General features: G+C 40.3%; 1 protein-coding gene across 2 annotated transcripts in view; it reads right to left on the reverse strand.

Moving 5' to 3' along the window:
- Positions 1–229: 229 nt before the first annotated feature.
- Positions 230–16,226, reverse strand: part of Mindy2 (MINDY lysine 48 deubiquitinase 2) — a 78,234-nt gene continuing 62,237 nt past the window's right edge. For both annotated transcript variants that reach the window (XM_038324330.2, XM_042054805.1), the window contains exons 7-9: positions 11,863–12,036; positions 9,003–9,203; positions 230–6,319 (exon numbers count right to left, since the gene is read on the reverse strand). In XM_038324330.2, the coding sequence (XP_038180258.1) occupies positions 6,191–6,319; positions 9,003–9,203; positions 11,863–12,036 (504 nt within the window). In that variant the 3' untranslated portion in view covers positions 230–6,190. The remainder of the gene's footprint in view (positions 6,320–9,002; positions 9,204–11,862; positions 12,037–16,226) is intronic.

Here is a 16,226-nt window from a genome sequence, read left to right on the forward strand (position 1 = left end):
CTGACCCACGGTGGCAGGAGGAAATGATCCCTTTCAGTTTTTCCTGAACTAACTCCTCTCATAAGAGAGCTGTGTGAGATGGTGACTCTTGCTCACCAGACTCAAGGTTTGCAGTTTAGAGTTGATTATTAACTGTCTATTGTGTCAAACACTAATCTAAGTGAGTCTCAGGTAAATGTGACCAGCCACATGGACAGCAGCTTAATGTGATGAGCTGACACACAGAATGTTCGGTCTAAATATCAAAGTTTATTGAAATAAAATATAATCTATAATAAAAAATACTACAATGTTATTCACTGGTTACAGTTTTAAGTATATTAACAAAAACATCCAACGTTTTAACCCAATGATGACACTACACTTTGTATAACAACGAATTTGAGATTAAACAATAATACTGAATCATTGTCAGAACATTTTATACTTTCCCACCTGCGTTCAATGTCTTTCAGGAGTAGTTTCCAGAAGTGAAACTTGAAATTTAAGACATAATTTTTAGAGGTGTTCTTAGCATAATTAGCATTTAAAACAAATTTATTTCACAGAAATCAGTTTAGCCCTGTGATGAGTAGGCGCATTTTAGGTGTCTCTTTTCAATGAACATATATATCCCAGTCTCTGTGTCTTTATTCTTCACTTGCATTTAAAGCAGAAGAGTGACTTGCTGGAAGTAGAAAAGATGCTGGGACAGACAGTTCCCACAGCCCATTTCAGCCAGCACATAGCTCCACACTCAGGTCGGGGGAGAAAACCTGTTCTTTTCCTTACTGCTGTTCAAAATGACAGTTTCCGCTATCATTCCGTTTACCCTTTTGCTCTCCCAATTCCATGTTTCAGCCTACATATGCAGCCCATATCAAGGGAAACGAATCACATGTGCTGGGAAATTATCCCTTCTGTCATTTAGCAGTCTTCTATTACCTGGTCCTATGTGGATCTGTGACAATAGTTGTCATTTTATTGAGGAAAATAGGTCAACAAAAACTACTACAGCAAAGCTTCACTAAAACCAAACTTGAAACGTGAAGGGACACTGAATCCTTACAGTGGTTATCTGATGCAAATAATGGGTGGGAAAGAACAGCACACACATTCTGACAAACCAGATATCATTTTAAAGATTAAACACCAATCTGAGTTACAGCTGCTTTATAGGGGATTTCTGTTAGGATGTTGTGACTCAGGATTTATAACAGGCATTTCAGCTCCCCGACTTTCTGCATTAAGCTATAAAATGACTACTGAAGGCAAAGGTGCTAGGACTGCCTGCAGGACTCCGCACTGTGCATCCTCTAATTACAGGGCCACCTTGCCTCTCCAGGTGCGACAGTGCAGAACTGAACATTTAAAAGGTGACATCTTTAAAATTCATGCTAGATACAGTGGGCACTTTCTGGGATGGGGCATTTGCTCTTTTAAATTCACTATGGGACAAAGGTTGGGTTTCCTATCTTCGCCATCGTATTTCAACTAGTTAATGGGAGGGCGTCATGCCCTAAAGATACCAGCTTGCTAGACAAATATAACTAACCTTTGTCAGGACAAAGGAACATTGAATTTGAGGCAAGAGTTGAAGATATTTACCCTGTTTGTTGAGTTTAGTTTTCTTGAGTTCAGAAGAAACTAGAATCCTACATGTAAAAAAATATATGCATTTATCAATTTGTTAAGCTCTATTTCCTAATAGCAGAAATACCAGGATTAAGTAAAGACATGCACGAATTAAATTTTAGATTTTCAAAGTAAGTTTTCCAGCATTCTGCAAGGTATCCTCCTGTTTTACCTTCTCTGTATTTATTCCCTTCAGGGAGCTTTTAATTTTAAAAGTTATTCTCAACTATTATCTGAGAAAAGTGAACTCAATTCTTTATAACTTTTGCATTAGCAACAAAAGACACTAAATTATCAGAGAACAGAACTCTCAGATTCAATCGTTCCTTTATGATTTCTCACTGAAATAAAGGAGCTGACTTGCACACTATCAGGGTCCATTTTCACACCAAGCCACAAATAAGTAGTCTATACTGACACCAGCGGAGAGACCGGCCAGTTCCTGATACTACTTTACTCTGGAGGGAAAGACCAAGAGGCTCTAAGCACTTAATCTGTAAAAAATACCAGGAGAACAGGTCTGTAAAGTGCATTTTATATGCCAAATACTCCTGGTCTTGTTACTAGTCTACCACATTTAAAAGCAAAACAAAATATATTTTTGAAAGCCATAATGCCACATTTGAAATAATTCTACATGCTAATGACATTTAAAAAACTGATTTAAGTCATCATAAAGTCTGCACATTCAAGAACAGAGGCTGTGCAATGTCTGTGATGATCTCAGTAATTCTTGGTGCTCAGGAGAAGCAAGCATGGGGAGTGGCAGAACAGGCGCACCTTGCACACAGAGGAAACTGAGGCACACAATGATTACCAAAACAAGACAAAATCAGGTTTGTGTTTGGAGACAGGGTCTTACTACTTGCCCAGGCTCGCCTTGAACTCAGGATCCTCCTGCTTCAGCTTCCCCAAAGGTGGGGTGACAGGTGTTTATTACCATGCCCAGACAAAGGCTTCAAACATAAATGATCCAGGATTTCACATGTCTAATCCCTTAAAATATGAATAATTACCTTTAATGTCTTTGCCTTATTCTGTCAAACATTAATTTTTCAATTTAAATTCTATGCCTATGACAGTGATATGTGCAAACCTGTAAGCTTTCGTAAGAAAAATAGTAACTGGTACAGTGAATAGGAAAGGTAAGCAAAATGCAACCCGTTTGCTGTAGCTTTATGAAAGTTTAAACAAACTGGGTATGATGGCACATGCCTGTAATCACGGCAGTGAGAAGCTGAGGCAGGAGGATTCTGGGTTTGAAGGTAGCCAGGGCTACAACAGTTGATTCCAGGTCAGCTGGCTACACAGCAAGACCATGTTCAAAAGTTTAAGCAAGACTGAGGACAGTTCTAAAACTTCTTGCCTTGATTTGCTAGGATTTTACAGATAGCTGTTCACATGCCAGCACAGACAGTGACCATGAGTCATCCCTTTTTCTCACAGCTGCCCTCTGGTCCTCAAGGTCTGCACTGCGTTTATGATTCACAGGAAACAAATGTGGTGTGGCTGTTGTGTGAGTACAGAATGGCCAACGTGAGTGTAGTCAGCTTCTCTCTGCTTGCTGTAAGGAGCATGGGGAAGAATTCAAAACAAACTGAAAAAAAGTGAGGCAATAAAAACAAGATCACCTAATCCCAAACTTAAGCCTCTGTCTTGCTCAAACCCTAGCCTGACCTTAAAACATGGAGGAAGTTATTCTACCCATGAACACTGGCTGGGCCTAAAGCCAATGCCATGTTAACTGCTTTACACCATACTTCTCAGTGTGTCAATGAACACATGTTCTGGGGACTGAACCCAGGGCCTTGAGCATTCCAGGCAAGTGTTCTACCACTGGGTGACCCTCCTAAACCTGGTGTGTATGTGCATATTTTTAAAATGATGACTTTGATTTGATAGGAAGTTTTGCTTTTAGACCCAAGCAAAGGTCATGGAAACCTACTTCAGAAACAGAACATGCTCCGCGTTGTTGATAAACTAGTACAAGTCATAGCACTGTTAATACAGCAGGGTTACTCATCAAGAAGTGCACACTAATGAAGACTGACCTACTAACTTTAAGACTCTGCTTTGAAAGCAAGAGAAAAGCCAGGGACCATATCTGCTCTTCCACCTGCCTCCTGCCAGTTCTCATGCTGAGTGGGCACATCGGTCAAATGTGCCTGAAATTTAGTCTAGAAACATTAAGCTCCAAAATGTTTAAATTCTAACGTCTGTTAGCAAGATATATATATAACAATTTCAAGTATTACAAAGTATTGTGAGGGGGAAAAATCCCTCAAAATACCATATTCAAAGTCCTTTGTACCCAAATAAGCAACAATATGCCTGAATATCACTTGCTACCATTGAGTAAAGCATAGGAAACAAGCACACTACAGTTTAGGTCCTTGACAGCCTTTGAGGGCAGGAAAGCATCTCACAAATTTGTTTTAAGAGTCAAACATTTAATTTCTCCCACAGTAATCAAAACAAATATTATGACTCTTGTCATATCAAACAATTCCAGGAATGTAACCAAGCCCGACTTGGAAATCTGACATTAAGATTGGATTAATAAACACAACTCATTGCTTGTCATGAGTGTACACTGACACCTACTTATCTGATAGCGATGCTGGTTTTGAGTGAGTTGTGTTTGTTTTGTTTCTTTTTCTCTTCTAGAGGGAATGCAGTATGGCAGTATTATCTTTGGAACAAATTAAGATAATAAAAATAACATAATTTCTATATATATATAGATTTTAAGGGCAATAAATAGATATTGTATGTAATTATGGAAAAATATGCCTCAAGTATACTTTTTAGAATTACTCAAGGTTATTGTTTTCTAAATTAATAGACGGTTCTGGGAAAAGCAAACCCTGAGGATTGAGTTTTCTCCTCTAAGTATCAGAGTGCTGCTAGCCATGTGTTTATGCTGAGTCAGCCCACCCATAGGGCTCTGGTCTTTGACAATTCCTACTCACTCTAGGTTAGAATCAAGAGACTTACCAAGTATTTTATACACAAATTTTATAGCCCGGCAGGTTCTCTGATTGGTTCCCATGCTAGCATAGGAAGTCTGAATAACAAAGAACATAAATAGATGTGTAATATAGAAGAGTATAAAGGATACAGCATAGCCCTGAATTTTTCCCCTTAGAATAATACTTTTCATAAATAAAACTCTACTTTTTACATACAGATCCATTCTACAGTTGGTTTGGGATCATGGAGAGTGTTGATGACAATAGTCTTAAGAAACTCTAGACTACTTTTTTTGTAATCTTTCGTTGTCTCCAGACCACAAGAAATATTCTCTAACTGGACGTTCAATTTGTGATGCTCCTGAATAAACAAGTTTACTGAGGCTTAGGGCAAATCATACAGCTACCTGCACCAGCAATAGTCTTTAAAAGTGACTGAAACAAACTTTAAATACAAAGTATATAAAAAGGACTGTTAAGGATAGTTTTCAAACTTGATCTAGAAATTACAATATGTGCTGCCTCATCACAAAGCTGAGTAAATATTCTTTCAGAATCCTATAAATGATATAAGATGTCTTAGGTTTATTTGGTTCTCATAAGTTAAAAAATCTGGCTGCTTTTACATAAATTCCTTCAGATTCCTGCTATGTTCAGAATTTTATTAGTATCTTTTAATTAGAGTCAAGAGATTAACTCTCCTTCTGAAATGTGCTTTTTATTGGTTTAAATAACTATGCTTAATTTTCTAGCAATAAACATGGTTTAAAATTTAAGGTTCAAGGTAATTCTAGAAAAAAGGTAGACAGTGAACTCTGCTCTTCTCTGCCATCCTATTTACAAGGCTAAAACATGAGTGTGGTCTCCTCACTCACCACATGCCTAACAAACAAACCACCATTCCGGTTACCTAAAGGGTTAAAATTCCTCAGAATCTCACAATACTACAAAGTCAGTATCTGATTTGGATAGGTTATATGTATTAGTGTCATATAATTTTTGTGGGTTTTTTTTGCTATTGGAAAATAAAAAATATTTTTCTATCTAAATTGGATCCAAGCTTCATTATCAGTTCTCAAGATAATATCTAAAATGTACATTACTAAAGAAAGGTAAAGCTGTTCAAGGGCTGAGCCAGTTCAGTGTACAATGAAGGGTCATTTATTCCTGCTTTTTTTCCTCTCCCTATATTAAACTCCTCATTTCTTATGGATTAGAACATAATTTAGCATAAATGTTTCAGAAATAGCTGTGCTGATAATTACTTCTTGAGAAGGATAGGACTCACTCTGGTGATCTCCATCCATTGTCAGACAGAACACATTAGCTTACAAACTGATTAGAGTTGTCATATCACTAAACATAAAATAGGAGTGATATACTTATTTGGCTACAAGTGACAACATACAACAGTTCCACTTTGTAACAAAACTCCAGCTCATAAAGAGTATATTGTGTAACTTAAAAAAGTTGATTGTAACAAAGTAACAACCTTCCCCTGGAAAACAAGAACAAAATCCATTGAGAGATCAGGCACAGACGGTAGGTACTGGGTCTTCCTTTCCGTCATCTGCATAGTTGGTTCCCACAGATGCCAGCACTTCCTATAATATCACACAACTATTTTTTTCCTTTTCTTTCTCTTTGTCTTTTTCCCGAGGTTCTTTGCGTTTCCGTTCACTATTTCCAGGCTGTTTTACACTTGATGGAGAGGCTTGTGCTGGCTGGCCCTGCTGTAGGAGAAACACACCAGAACAGAATCAGAGCTAGCTAGAGCCACACAGCAAAAGGCATCCTCACAGATACAGATGCCTGTTTACAGGTGTTAAGGTTTGAATGGCAGATGCCTGGGTCCCTGTTGCCGGCCTGTTGTGAGAAGTTTTGAGTATCTTAAGGAAGAAGGCCTAGCGGTCCACATAAGAGTAGATGTGAGGCAAGTGGCAGGGCATGTCTTCCTGTCTGCTTCTGTGGCTGCTTCCTAATGGAAAGGATGGGAAATGCTGTGCCACCAACTTCCACCTTCATCAACTGAACACTGTCCAACCATACCTTCCTCATCATGATGAGCTGTACCCTTTCCTGCAAATCTCAACAAATCTCCTCTAAGTTGCTTCTGTCAGGTGTGAGAGAAGCAATTAATATACAAAATAACTGACAAATAATGTGTAATTATTTATGTACTTATTATTCCATATCTATAATTATCTAACCTATTTAAGCTTCTAGTAGAAGAAATATTTATGTAATGCGCAGTGGTGGCACATGCCTTTAATCCCAGCACTCTGGAGGCAAAAGCAGGCAGATCTCTGTGAGTTCAAAGTCAGCCTGGTCTAACAGCAAGTTCTAGAAGAGCCAGAGCTACACAGTGAAACCCTGTCTCATCCCACCCCCTCAAAAGAGAAATATTTATGTTAAACTGACAATTTTGGAAAACTAATATTTCTTCATGACTTTATTGTATACCATAACAAACAAATCTTAAAGCAAAAAACAGGAATCTTGATTACTGAGAGAGTAAAATAAGTGTGTGCTATGAGAGCAGAGAATTTAATTGAAATAAAATAATAAATAAAATAAACCTGCTAAGTTTGGATAGCTAGTGCTTGATTTAGAAGCAGAAGTTTTACATGTATTTTAATGAAAGAGAGGGAAAAAGAGAGAATGTCTGTGTGTGTGTGTGTGTGTGTGTGTGTGTGTGTGTGTGTAGTGATAATTTGCTTGTAATCTAACAAAAAGCTTGCCTGAAGATCAGAGTAGAGCTAAGCCACTAGTTAGCCATAGTACCAAGCAGTGGTGGCACACACTTTTAATCCCAGCATTAAGAGACAGAGGCAGACAAATCTCTGTGAGTTCAAGGCCACCCTGGGCTACACCAAATTGATCCAGTCTAAAAGAGAAACAACTGGTGGTGGTGGGTCACATCTTTAATTCCAGTACCTGGGAGTGGCATGCCTTTAATCCTAGCACTAGGGAGGTGGAGACAGAAAGGGATATTGTAGCACAAATAATAAAAACTCAGAGACAGATATTGGGGTTCAACATGGAGACAGAAAAGCAAAGCAGCCAGCCACTTTCTCTTATCTCCACCTCACGCTGAAAATGGGTGAGATACGAGCTCCATGAATCCTGAAGACTCCACACTCCTTTATATCGCTCCTGTCTCTACTTCCCTAGCGCTGGGATTAAAGGTATGTGATCCCAAATGCGGTGAGCATCTTTGTGAGAGCTTTGTTTCTATTTTAGACAGATTCAATCTTGTGTAGCCCAGGTGGCCTTGAACTCAAGAGATCCTGCTTCTGTCATTACACCCCCAAGATTAATCCCTAGTGCTGGGATTAAAGGTGTGTGCCACCACTCCCTGGCCTGTATGGCTGCTTTGCTCTCTGATCTTCAGGCAAGCTTCATTTATTAAAATACAAATAATATATCACTATAGGATATAGTCAGGCGGAAAGAGGACTATAAAGTGGGAGGAGACAGGAGCTCAGATGCAGTCTGAGGATTCATAGAGACAGGATCACCCCTTCAGTTGGAGGATTCAGTAGAGGTAAAAGGTCTCTCTAGTGTCTGGCAGCTCTGCTTCTCTGATCTTTGGCATTAACACCTATATCTGACTCTGGGTTTTTATTATTAATAGCAGTTAGAATTTAAGCTACGTGTGTGTGTGTGTGTGTGTGTGTGTGTAGGGTATGAGTGTGCGGTCTGAGGTGTTCATCTGGTGTCCTCTGTCAATCTCAATCTTATTTCCTTGAGAGATGTTCTCTCACAGAATCTGGAGCTAAGTTGGTGGCCAACAAACCCTTGAGATCCTCTTATCTTATCAGAACCTCTGAAAAAAAGTCTTCATGAAATCAGAAATATGTTAGGATGGTAAAACCCTTAGGACAATGTGAAACATGCTGCAGAGAGAGCTGGAGAGCTGACTCGACAGTGAAGACTTGTTCTTGCAGAGGACCTGGGTTTGATTCCAAGCACCCACATGGTGGCTCACCACCATCTATAACTCTAGTCCCAGGGGATCCCATGTCTTCTTCTGACTTCCACAGGCACCAGGCACACACATGATGCACAGATATACATGTAAGAAAAACACTCATATGCATAAAATAAATCTAAGCCATGTAGTAGTGGCACATGCCTTTAATCCCAGCACTTGGGAGGCAGAAGCAGGCAGATTTCTGTGAGTTCCAGGCTACACAGAAAAATCCTTTTTTGAAAAACAAAAAATAAAATAAATCTTAAAAAAAAGCAAAAACAAAAAAGCCTCAAACCCTTGGGTGCTGACATGCTAACACAGTTGAAAAGCCAGAGCTGACTTACAACTGTTTCTGCCAAGCAGAAATTTTTTTTCAAGCAGAAATTCTTTTACTGCTAAAGTGACTGTCATGTTTGAGATTCACAGAGCTACAGTTTTACCTGGACCTGTGTGGAAGTGGTGGCAGCAGCCACAGCCGCCTGCGCTTGCTCCTGCTCCTGGTAGTACTGAGAGGCCCGTCTGTCCTCCTCCTCTTGGAGTTTCTTCGCCAACTCCAGGTCACTGATTCCTTCTGGGATTTGCTCCCAGTTGATCTCTTGGCTCTGCTGTTCTTGCTGCAGTGACAGTGCCATAAGGTAGTCCTGAGGAGATCAATCACAGCCGCTTCAGCTTTGAGATGTGACCCAGGAACAGACACCACTGATGAGTCTGAGAGTGACTTTTACAACATAGGCCTTTAAAGCTCTATTTCTAAGGACTTCTTTGTAGAGCTACAGATTTCCTTCATTATTATCACTGTTCTACACAGTTTTAGCATTTAGTTTGAAATCTTTTCTAGACACAATAAGTCATATAAGAAAGCTATTGAAAAAAATTCCTGTTTTCAAAAGAAACACGTGAGCAAGGAACATGCAGAAAAGACAGAAAACCAGAAATGTGAGAGCTGAAATCACTGTACCAGATGTAACTGTGGAGTATTTATAGCCATCTAGTATGTTCCACATTCACATAAAAATTCAAACATATCTCCCACCCTCTAAAACTATTTTAAGCTTTTTATTTTCCATTTAGCATTTGTTTTTAAATAGTTTAAGAACTTCATAAGATTATTTGCTCAATTCTCTCCTCCTTCCCCCCAGACTGCTTTGTTCTGCTCTGACCAGGTCTTATGAAGTATCTTGGGCTGGTCTTTCAGATCTTTGCGCCTGGGTATCCTGAGGGCTGGAACTACAGCTATATACCATATTCAGCTCAAAGAATGATTTGGTTTTTTATTTTACATTATTTAGTTACTCATTTTTTTTCCTGCATGTATGCCTGTGTGAGGGTGCCAGAGCTCCTGGAACCAGAGTTACAGACAGATGTGAGCCTTCATATGGTTGCTGGGAATTAAACCTGGGTCTTCTGGAAGAGTAGCCTGAATGAACTGAACCATCTCTCCAGTCCTTAGTTACTCATTTTTGAGGAAGACCCTTGCTATATAGACCTGGCTCACCTCAAAGTTGCCTGTGAGTGGAAGCCAGGACAACATCAAGTGTCATCCATGTTTTTTCTCTTTCTGTGTGTGTGTAAGGGGTGGGGGTAGTACAAGTATGTGCATGTGTGCACACCTTTGGTGGTCAGAGCAGGACACTGGTTATCTTTCTGCATTGAAACAGTCTGTGTTACTCTCTGTATTAACTGTCTTGAGACAGGATGTCTTGGTGAATTAGAAGTTGCCAGGTAGTCAATCAGCTCTCAGGAGACACTTGTTTCCATCCCTCATGCTGGGGTTACAGGAATACGTTGCCATACTTAACTTTTTACATGGATGTTGGGAATTTGAACTCAGGTTTTCATGACTGGCCTGTGAGTCCCAGGGATCATCTTTTCTCTGCCTCCCAGCACTGAGGTTACAAGTGTATGTGACCATTTCCAGCTTTTTACATGGGTGCTGGGGATTGAACTCAGGTCCTATGTGTGGGCAGCAGGCACTTTATAAACTGAGCTATTTTCCTAGCCCCAAAAGATGATTTTTAAAGCCAAAGTAGATATTGTCAAATTCAATTACTGGGTACTTATATCTTCTAGCTACATACCTAGATTACCTCCTATGAGAAGTTCATTTTGGTCAAAGTTATACCTAATTATTTTTTACATTTATTTACTTATTCTCTCTCACTGGGTGGTGGTAGTGCACACCTTTAGTCCCAGCACTTGGAGGCAGAGGCAGGTGAATCTCTGAGTTCGAGGCCAGCCTGGTCTATAGATCAAGGACAGCCAGGACAACATGGAGAAGAGAGAGAGAGAGAGAGAGAGAGAGAGAGAGAGAGAGAGAGAGAGAGAGAGAGGAGAGAGAGGAGAGAGAGATCTCCTCACTGTGTGTGTCTGTGTGTCAGCTGCTACTGCCAAGCCTGATGACTGGAGTTCAATTCCTAGTACCCATGGTTGGTAGGAAAGGACAGATCTGCACACTGTCCTTTGACTTCCAGGTGCACTGTGGTACACATACTCACTCACAAACTAAGTAAATAAATACAATAAAATGGTTCATGCAGTTTCCACATTTAATCCTCAACATAATTGTTCTACTGTAATTAGAATGAAATTCAAAGTCCTCACTATGACCCTTCAACACAATCCACCTTCTGAATCATAGTGTATAATTGACGTTCATAGAGAATTTATAGAATTATCACTTTCCTATTTAGGAAATGTGAGGAGAACTCACAGGTAAATTAATGGATAAATAGTCTGGCAGTGGTGGCATACGCCTTTAATCCTAGCACTCAGAGGCAGAGGCAGGCCAGTCTCTGTGAGTTTGAGGCCAGCCTGTTCTATACAGTGAGTTCCAGGTCAGCCAGGGTTACACAGAGAAACCCGGTCTCGAAAAACAAACAACAAATTAATGTATGAATCAAAAGTTTTAGATAAACAAACTGACACTTGAAAAGAATTTGCTTTTTCTTGTTGACATCGGATCTTGCTGTGTTGCCCAGGCTGGTTCCAACTTGTGAGCTCAGTGACATCCCCTAGTCGTCTCCCAAGCAGCTGTACACATTACCTTGCCTCAATGAAGAATATGCACTTTAGCTAGGCATGGTTGCACAAGTCTTTAGTCTCAGCATTTGGGAAGCAGAGGCAGGCAGATCTCTGAGTTCAAGGGAGCATGGTCTACATAGGGAGCTCCAGACAAGTCAGAGCTGTATAGTGAGACCCTATCTCAAAAAGGGTGGGGCGGGGGGAGAGAAAAAGAAAAAAGAAGAGAAAGAAAATATGCACTTAGACAATGTGATGGGTGGTGGGGAAAAACAATTTTACCTGATCGATTTGGTCTTGTTGACCTTTGTACACAGTCTCAGGATCTGAAGGAGGTCGAAGATGGAATTCTGAGTCACAAAAATTCCCATCACCATCTACATTGTGCAGGCTTTCCCAGACAACTTTGTCTTCAGTAAGAAACCCCTGGTCTGTTACCAACAAATACAGTTGACCCTTAATCAGAAACAACAAATGGAAACTTGTTAAATTTTCCTAAACTAGCCAACATTATATTTAAGGAATGTTTTTAAAGTAATATGTCTGAAGTACAGTAATTATTCTACCTGTATCTGTGCAATCCAATAAAGAGCCCAAGCAGATAGCTTCTTTGCTCAAATTCATCTGGTTTTGCCTGGAGCTGGTAGTCAACACATCACAATGGAACAGGAGGAACCTTCTGGCATGCTAACTGACAAACAGCTCTGGGGCTTACAATCTCATTTCACAAAATAGAAAGATACAACCAGAAAGCATATGCAAAAAAATTTTACATTGTCTGGTTTTATTTACTTAAAAAATTAAGATGATAGGACCGATCTAACCCAAACCATCCTATCCCTTTCTGTGTACCATTTTGCTCCTTTAAACAACAACAAAAAGCCCCAAACTATGTGTTTGTGTGTGGGCTGGTGCACAAGTGCAGTGCCCCACGGGGCCAGAAGTGTGTCCGGTCCTCTGTGAGAGCAGTGCATGTTCTTAAACGGAGACTCTCTCCAGCCCATTTGTGTGGGAGTGCTCCACCACTCAACTACACATGTATTATTTAATCTGCTATTATTTAATGAACAACATGCTGTCCCTCGGCCCCTTCTTAGGGAAGGACACACTTCTGCCTGTGGTGGAGTCACTCCCTGCTCCTGCTCACCCTTCTCCTCCCCTTTCTTACTTTTAAAATAAATTTCTCATTTATCAGTCACCTTTAAAACAACTAAATGGATTTTCACTTAATGTTAAATGTTAAAATTCTGTGGGGAAGAAGCTACCGCACTCCTAGTCAAAGTATAAAAAGAATTAACAAATTATTATTGTATTTATTTATTTAGCAGTGCTGGGGAATGAATCCAGGGCTTTGTAGAACCTGCCAAGCAAGTTTCTTTACCACTCTGCTACTCCTCAAACCTCATATTTGTTTCTTACCAACTTTAGTATCACCCAGAACACTGCTTTTCGTTTCTAATCTCTAACAGGAAAAGAGTAAGCAAAAGCAAACCTAATAGCCTATTTTCCCCTCATTACAATGCACAGATAGAACCCTTTTAAAATCACAGGTTTCTCTGTGTAGTGGTACATGTCTTTAATCCTGCACTCAGGAGGGAGGGAGGGAAGGGGGGATGGAGAGAGAAAGAGAGACACAGAGAAAGAGAGAGGTGAATCTCTGTGAGTTCAAGGCCAACCTGGTTTACCAGTGAGTTCCAAGATGGCCAGGGCTACATAGGGAGACCCTGTTTCAAAACAAACAAATAATACAGTGAAATCACATGCTGATTTCACTAGCGTGGGACAGATACCCACACTTCATCTTCTTATGCTTTGTTTCTAACATCTTTGGGATCTTCACTTTTTCTCTCTCTAATGAGTCTGCCAATGTTTTCAAACAGTCAAGTCTCTAACACTGAAGGAAATAAAAATGGGAGTGGCAGTGGAATTGTTTCAGGGGTAAAAGACAACCTGCATTTGATTCCTGGGACCCATATGGTAGAAAGAGAGAGAACTGATTTTCTAAAGTTGTCCCCTTACCTCCACATGTGCACCATGGCAGACAAGTGTCTGTGCCTCAGGGGTCACACAACATTGTGCACTCCCCAATAGTAATGAATAACAAACAAGCAAACACACACACAAAAAAAACCCAAGAGCCAGATGCAGGTGCAGTGGTCTGTGACTATGGTATTAGTGCAAGGGAACTCGGGGTGGGAACATCATCTGGGTCCTGGATTTTGAGGTTGAGCTAGCAATGTATATAGTCTGAGGCCGAGCACGGTGATGGAATACTTGCATCCTGGAATTTAGGAGACAGGTTAATCTCTATGTGTTCAAGAACAGCCTGATCTACACAGTGAGTTCCAGGCCAGCCAAACCTACATAGTAAAATTGCCTCATAAGACAAAATATAACAAAAACATGAAAAATGCCAATCTTGGGATCCATACCTACAACCCTAAATCCCCTACAGGTAGGAGCCATTACCCTTATATATTCAATAATATCTCCTATTTTGGCAGATTTCATATATATATATATATGTATATATATATATATATACATATATATATATATCCATGCTTCTCTTAATATTTATTTCTTTTGTGTGTGTGTGTGTGTGTGTGTATAAGAATCACATGACTTGGGTTCCAGATCCTCTGAAAGAACAGCCACTGCTCTTAACTGAAGCATCTCTCTAGCCCTCAGCAAATCATTTCTAGGAGTGCCTGCTACTGCCTTCTCCATTCCAACCACTCTTAAGCAACTCAAATTCTTTTGCTGCCATTCTGGTCCCCTCCTTCCACTCTACCCTCAGAGTTCTTATCTCTTCTCTTAACTTCCCCCATGCCCTCTTCTTTCTCAGCTGTCTTTACTAATGTTTCTTTCTTGAGTTGACCCTTTAAAAGCTGGCATTCATTAAATCTCAACCCTAGGTTCTCTCTTCTGGTTCTCTCTTCTGAGTCCTTTTCTTTTCTTTCTTTCTTTTTTCTTTTTCTTTTTTCTTTTTTTTTTTTTTTTTTTTTTGAGACAGGGTTTCTCTGTAGCTTGAGTCCTGGAACTAGCTCTTGTAGACCAGGCTGGCCTTGAACTCACAGAGACCCACCTGCCTCTGCCTCCGGAGTGCTGGGATTAAAGGCATGGGCCACCACTTTCCTTATAACCCCCTTCCAAAATTACTGTAGTTTCTTGTAAATCCTAAAGTTCTATCTGTATGTTTAAAGCATTTACTCAGTATTTCCACTTTGAATGTCACCTCAGAAGTATCTCTTACATCTCAGACCCTTAACATTGTATTGTATCTCATCTATCTATCTATCTATCTATCTATCTATCTATCTATCTATCTATCTATTTCTTTTGTTTGTTTGTTTGTTTTGAGACAGAGTTCTGTAACTCTGGCTGGCCTGGAACTTGCTATGTAGATCAGGTTGGCCTTGAACTCACAGAGGTTCACCCGTTTCAGCTTCCCAAGTGTTAGGATTGAAGGTGTGAGCCACCATGCCTCACTATCACCATCTACAGAGGATCCAGAAATCACTTATTTTTCAGATCCAATGGAGATATTTGGCTGATCAATCTCCTGACCCACTCTGGAATCTTTCCACATTGTATAGCCATTACTACCCTTTTTCCAAATCACTATAATCTCCTTTCTTTATCTCTTGGAGTGTCTCTTAACTAAATTCCACATCCACTCTCAAAGTCGAAAGCAAATTCATTCACACAAGGGACATAAGAGCACATGACACTAGTGCAGTATTAAGCTACAGAATAAACTTAATAGAAACTCTTAGAAGCAGAAAAAAAGGAAGAACATACATATTTTCTGAGCTCCTATGACATAGATAGGCGTACTTGGTCTATACATAGGCACATCCTCTTCAACCACACAAAACTGGGGATACCTAACTGGTCAGTAAAGGCTTCCTGGCTGGGAACAAGGCTTTAACAGAACAGAGAACCTTAGAAGCAATGTAGCTCTATGTATGGTACAGTGCTTACCTAGCACATATGAGGTGAAGGGTGGGAGGGGAGGGAAGAGTGAGAGAAAGCTCTGAGTCACCAGAGACAGTCAGAGACCTTGTTTTCCCAAAGGACTATTTCATTCCAACTCACTCTTGGGCCAAAAGAAGATGAAAAGAAATACCAGGACCATTAAGAAAACACAGTTCATCCAGGTGGTGTGGCACATGCCTTTAATCTCAACACTCAGGAGGCAGAGGCAGGTGGATGAGTTAGAGGACAGCCTGGTCTACAGAGCAAGTTCCAGGACAGCAGGGCTACACAGAGAAACCCTGTGTCAAAAAACAAAAACAAAATACAAAAGTCAGGAAAAAAAATCTTTCTTCCAAGCTTCCACTTCACAATTCTCTTTTGCTACGACCACCTTCAGGGCCTTTGCACGCATGCTGCTAGTTACTTCTGCTTAGTTATTCTTTTTGTGGTTAACTGATTCAACTCAGATTTCAGATCCTTCCTTCCTTCCTTCCTTCCTTCCTTCCTTCCTTCCTTCCTTCCTTCCTCCCTCCCTCCCTCCCTCCCTCCCTCCCTCTCCCTCCCTCCCTCCCTCCCTCCCTCCCTCCCTCCCTCCTTCCTTCCTTCCTTCCTTCCTTCCTTCCTTCCTTCCTTCCTCCTTTTTTGCAGTGCTCTGGGGACTGAAT

This window comes from Arvicola amphibius, chromosome 3, assembly GCF_903992535.2.
Source record: "Arvicola amphibius chromosome 3, mArvAmp1.2, whole genome shotgun sequence".
Lineage (NCBI taxonomy): Eukaryota > Metazoa > Chordata > Mammalia > Rodentia > Cricetidae > Arvicola > Arvicola amphibius.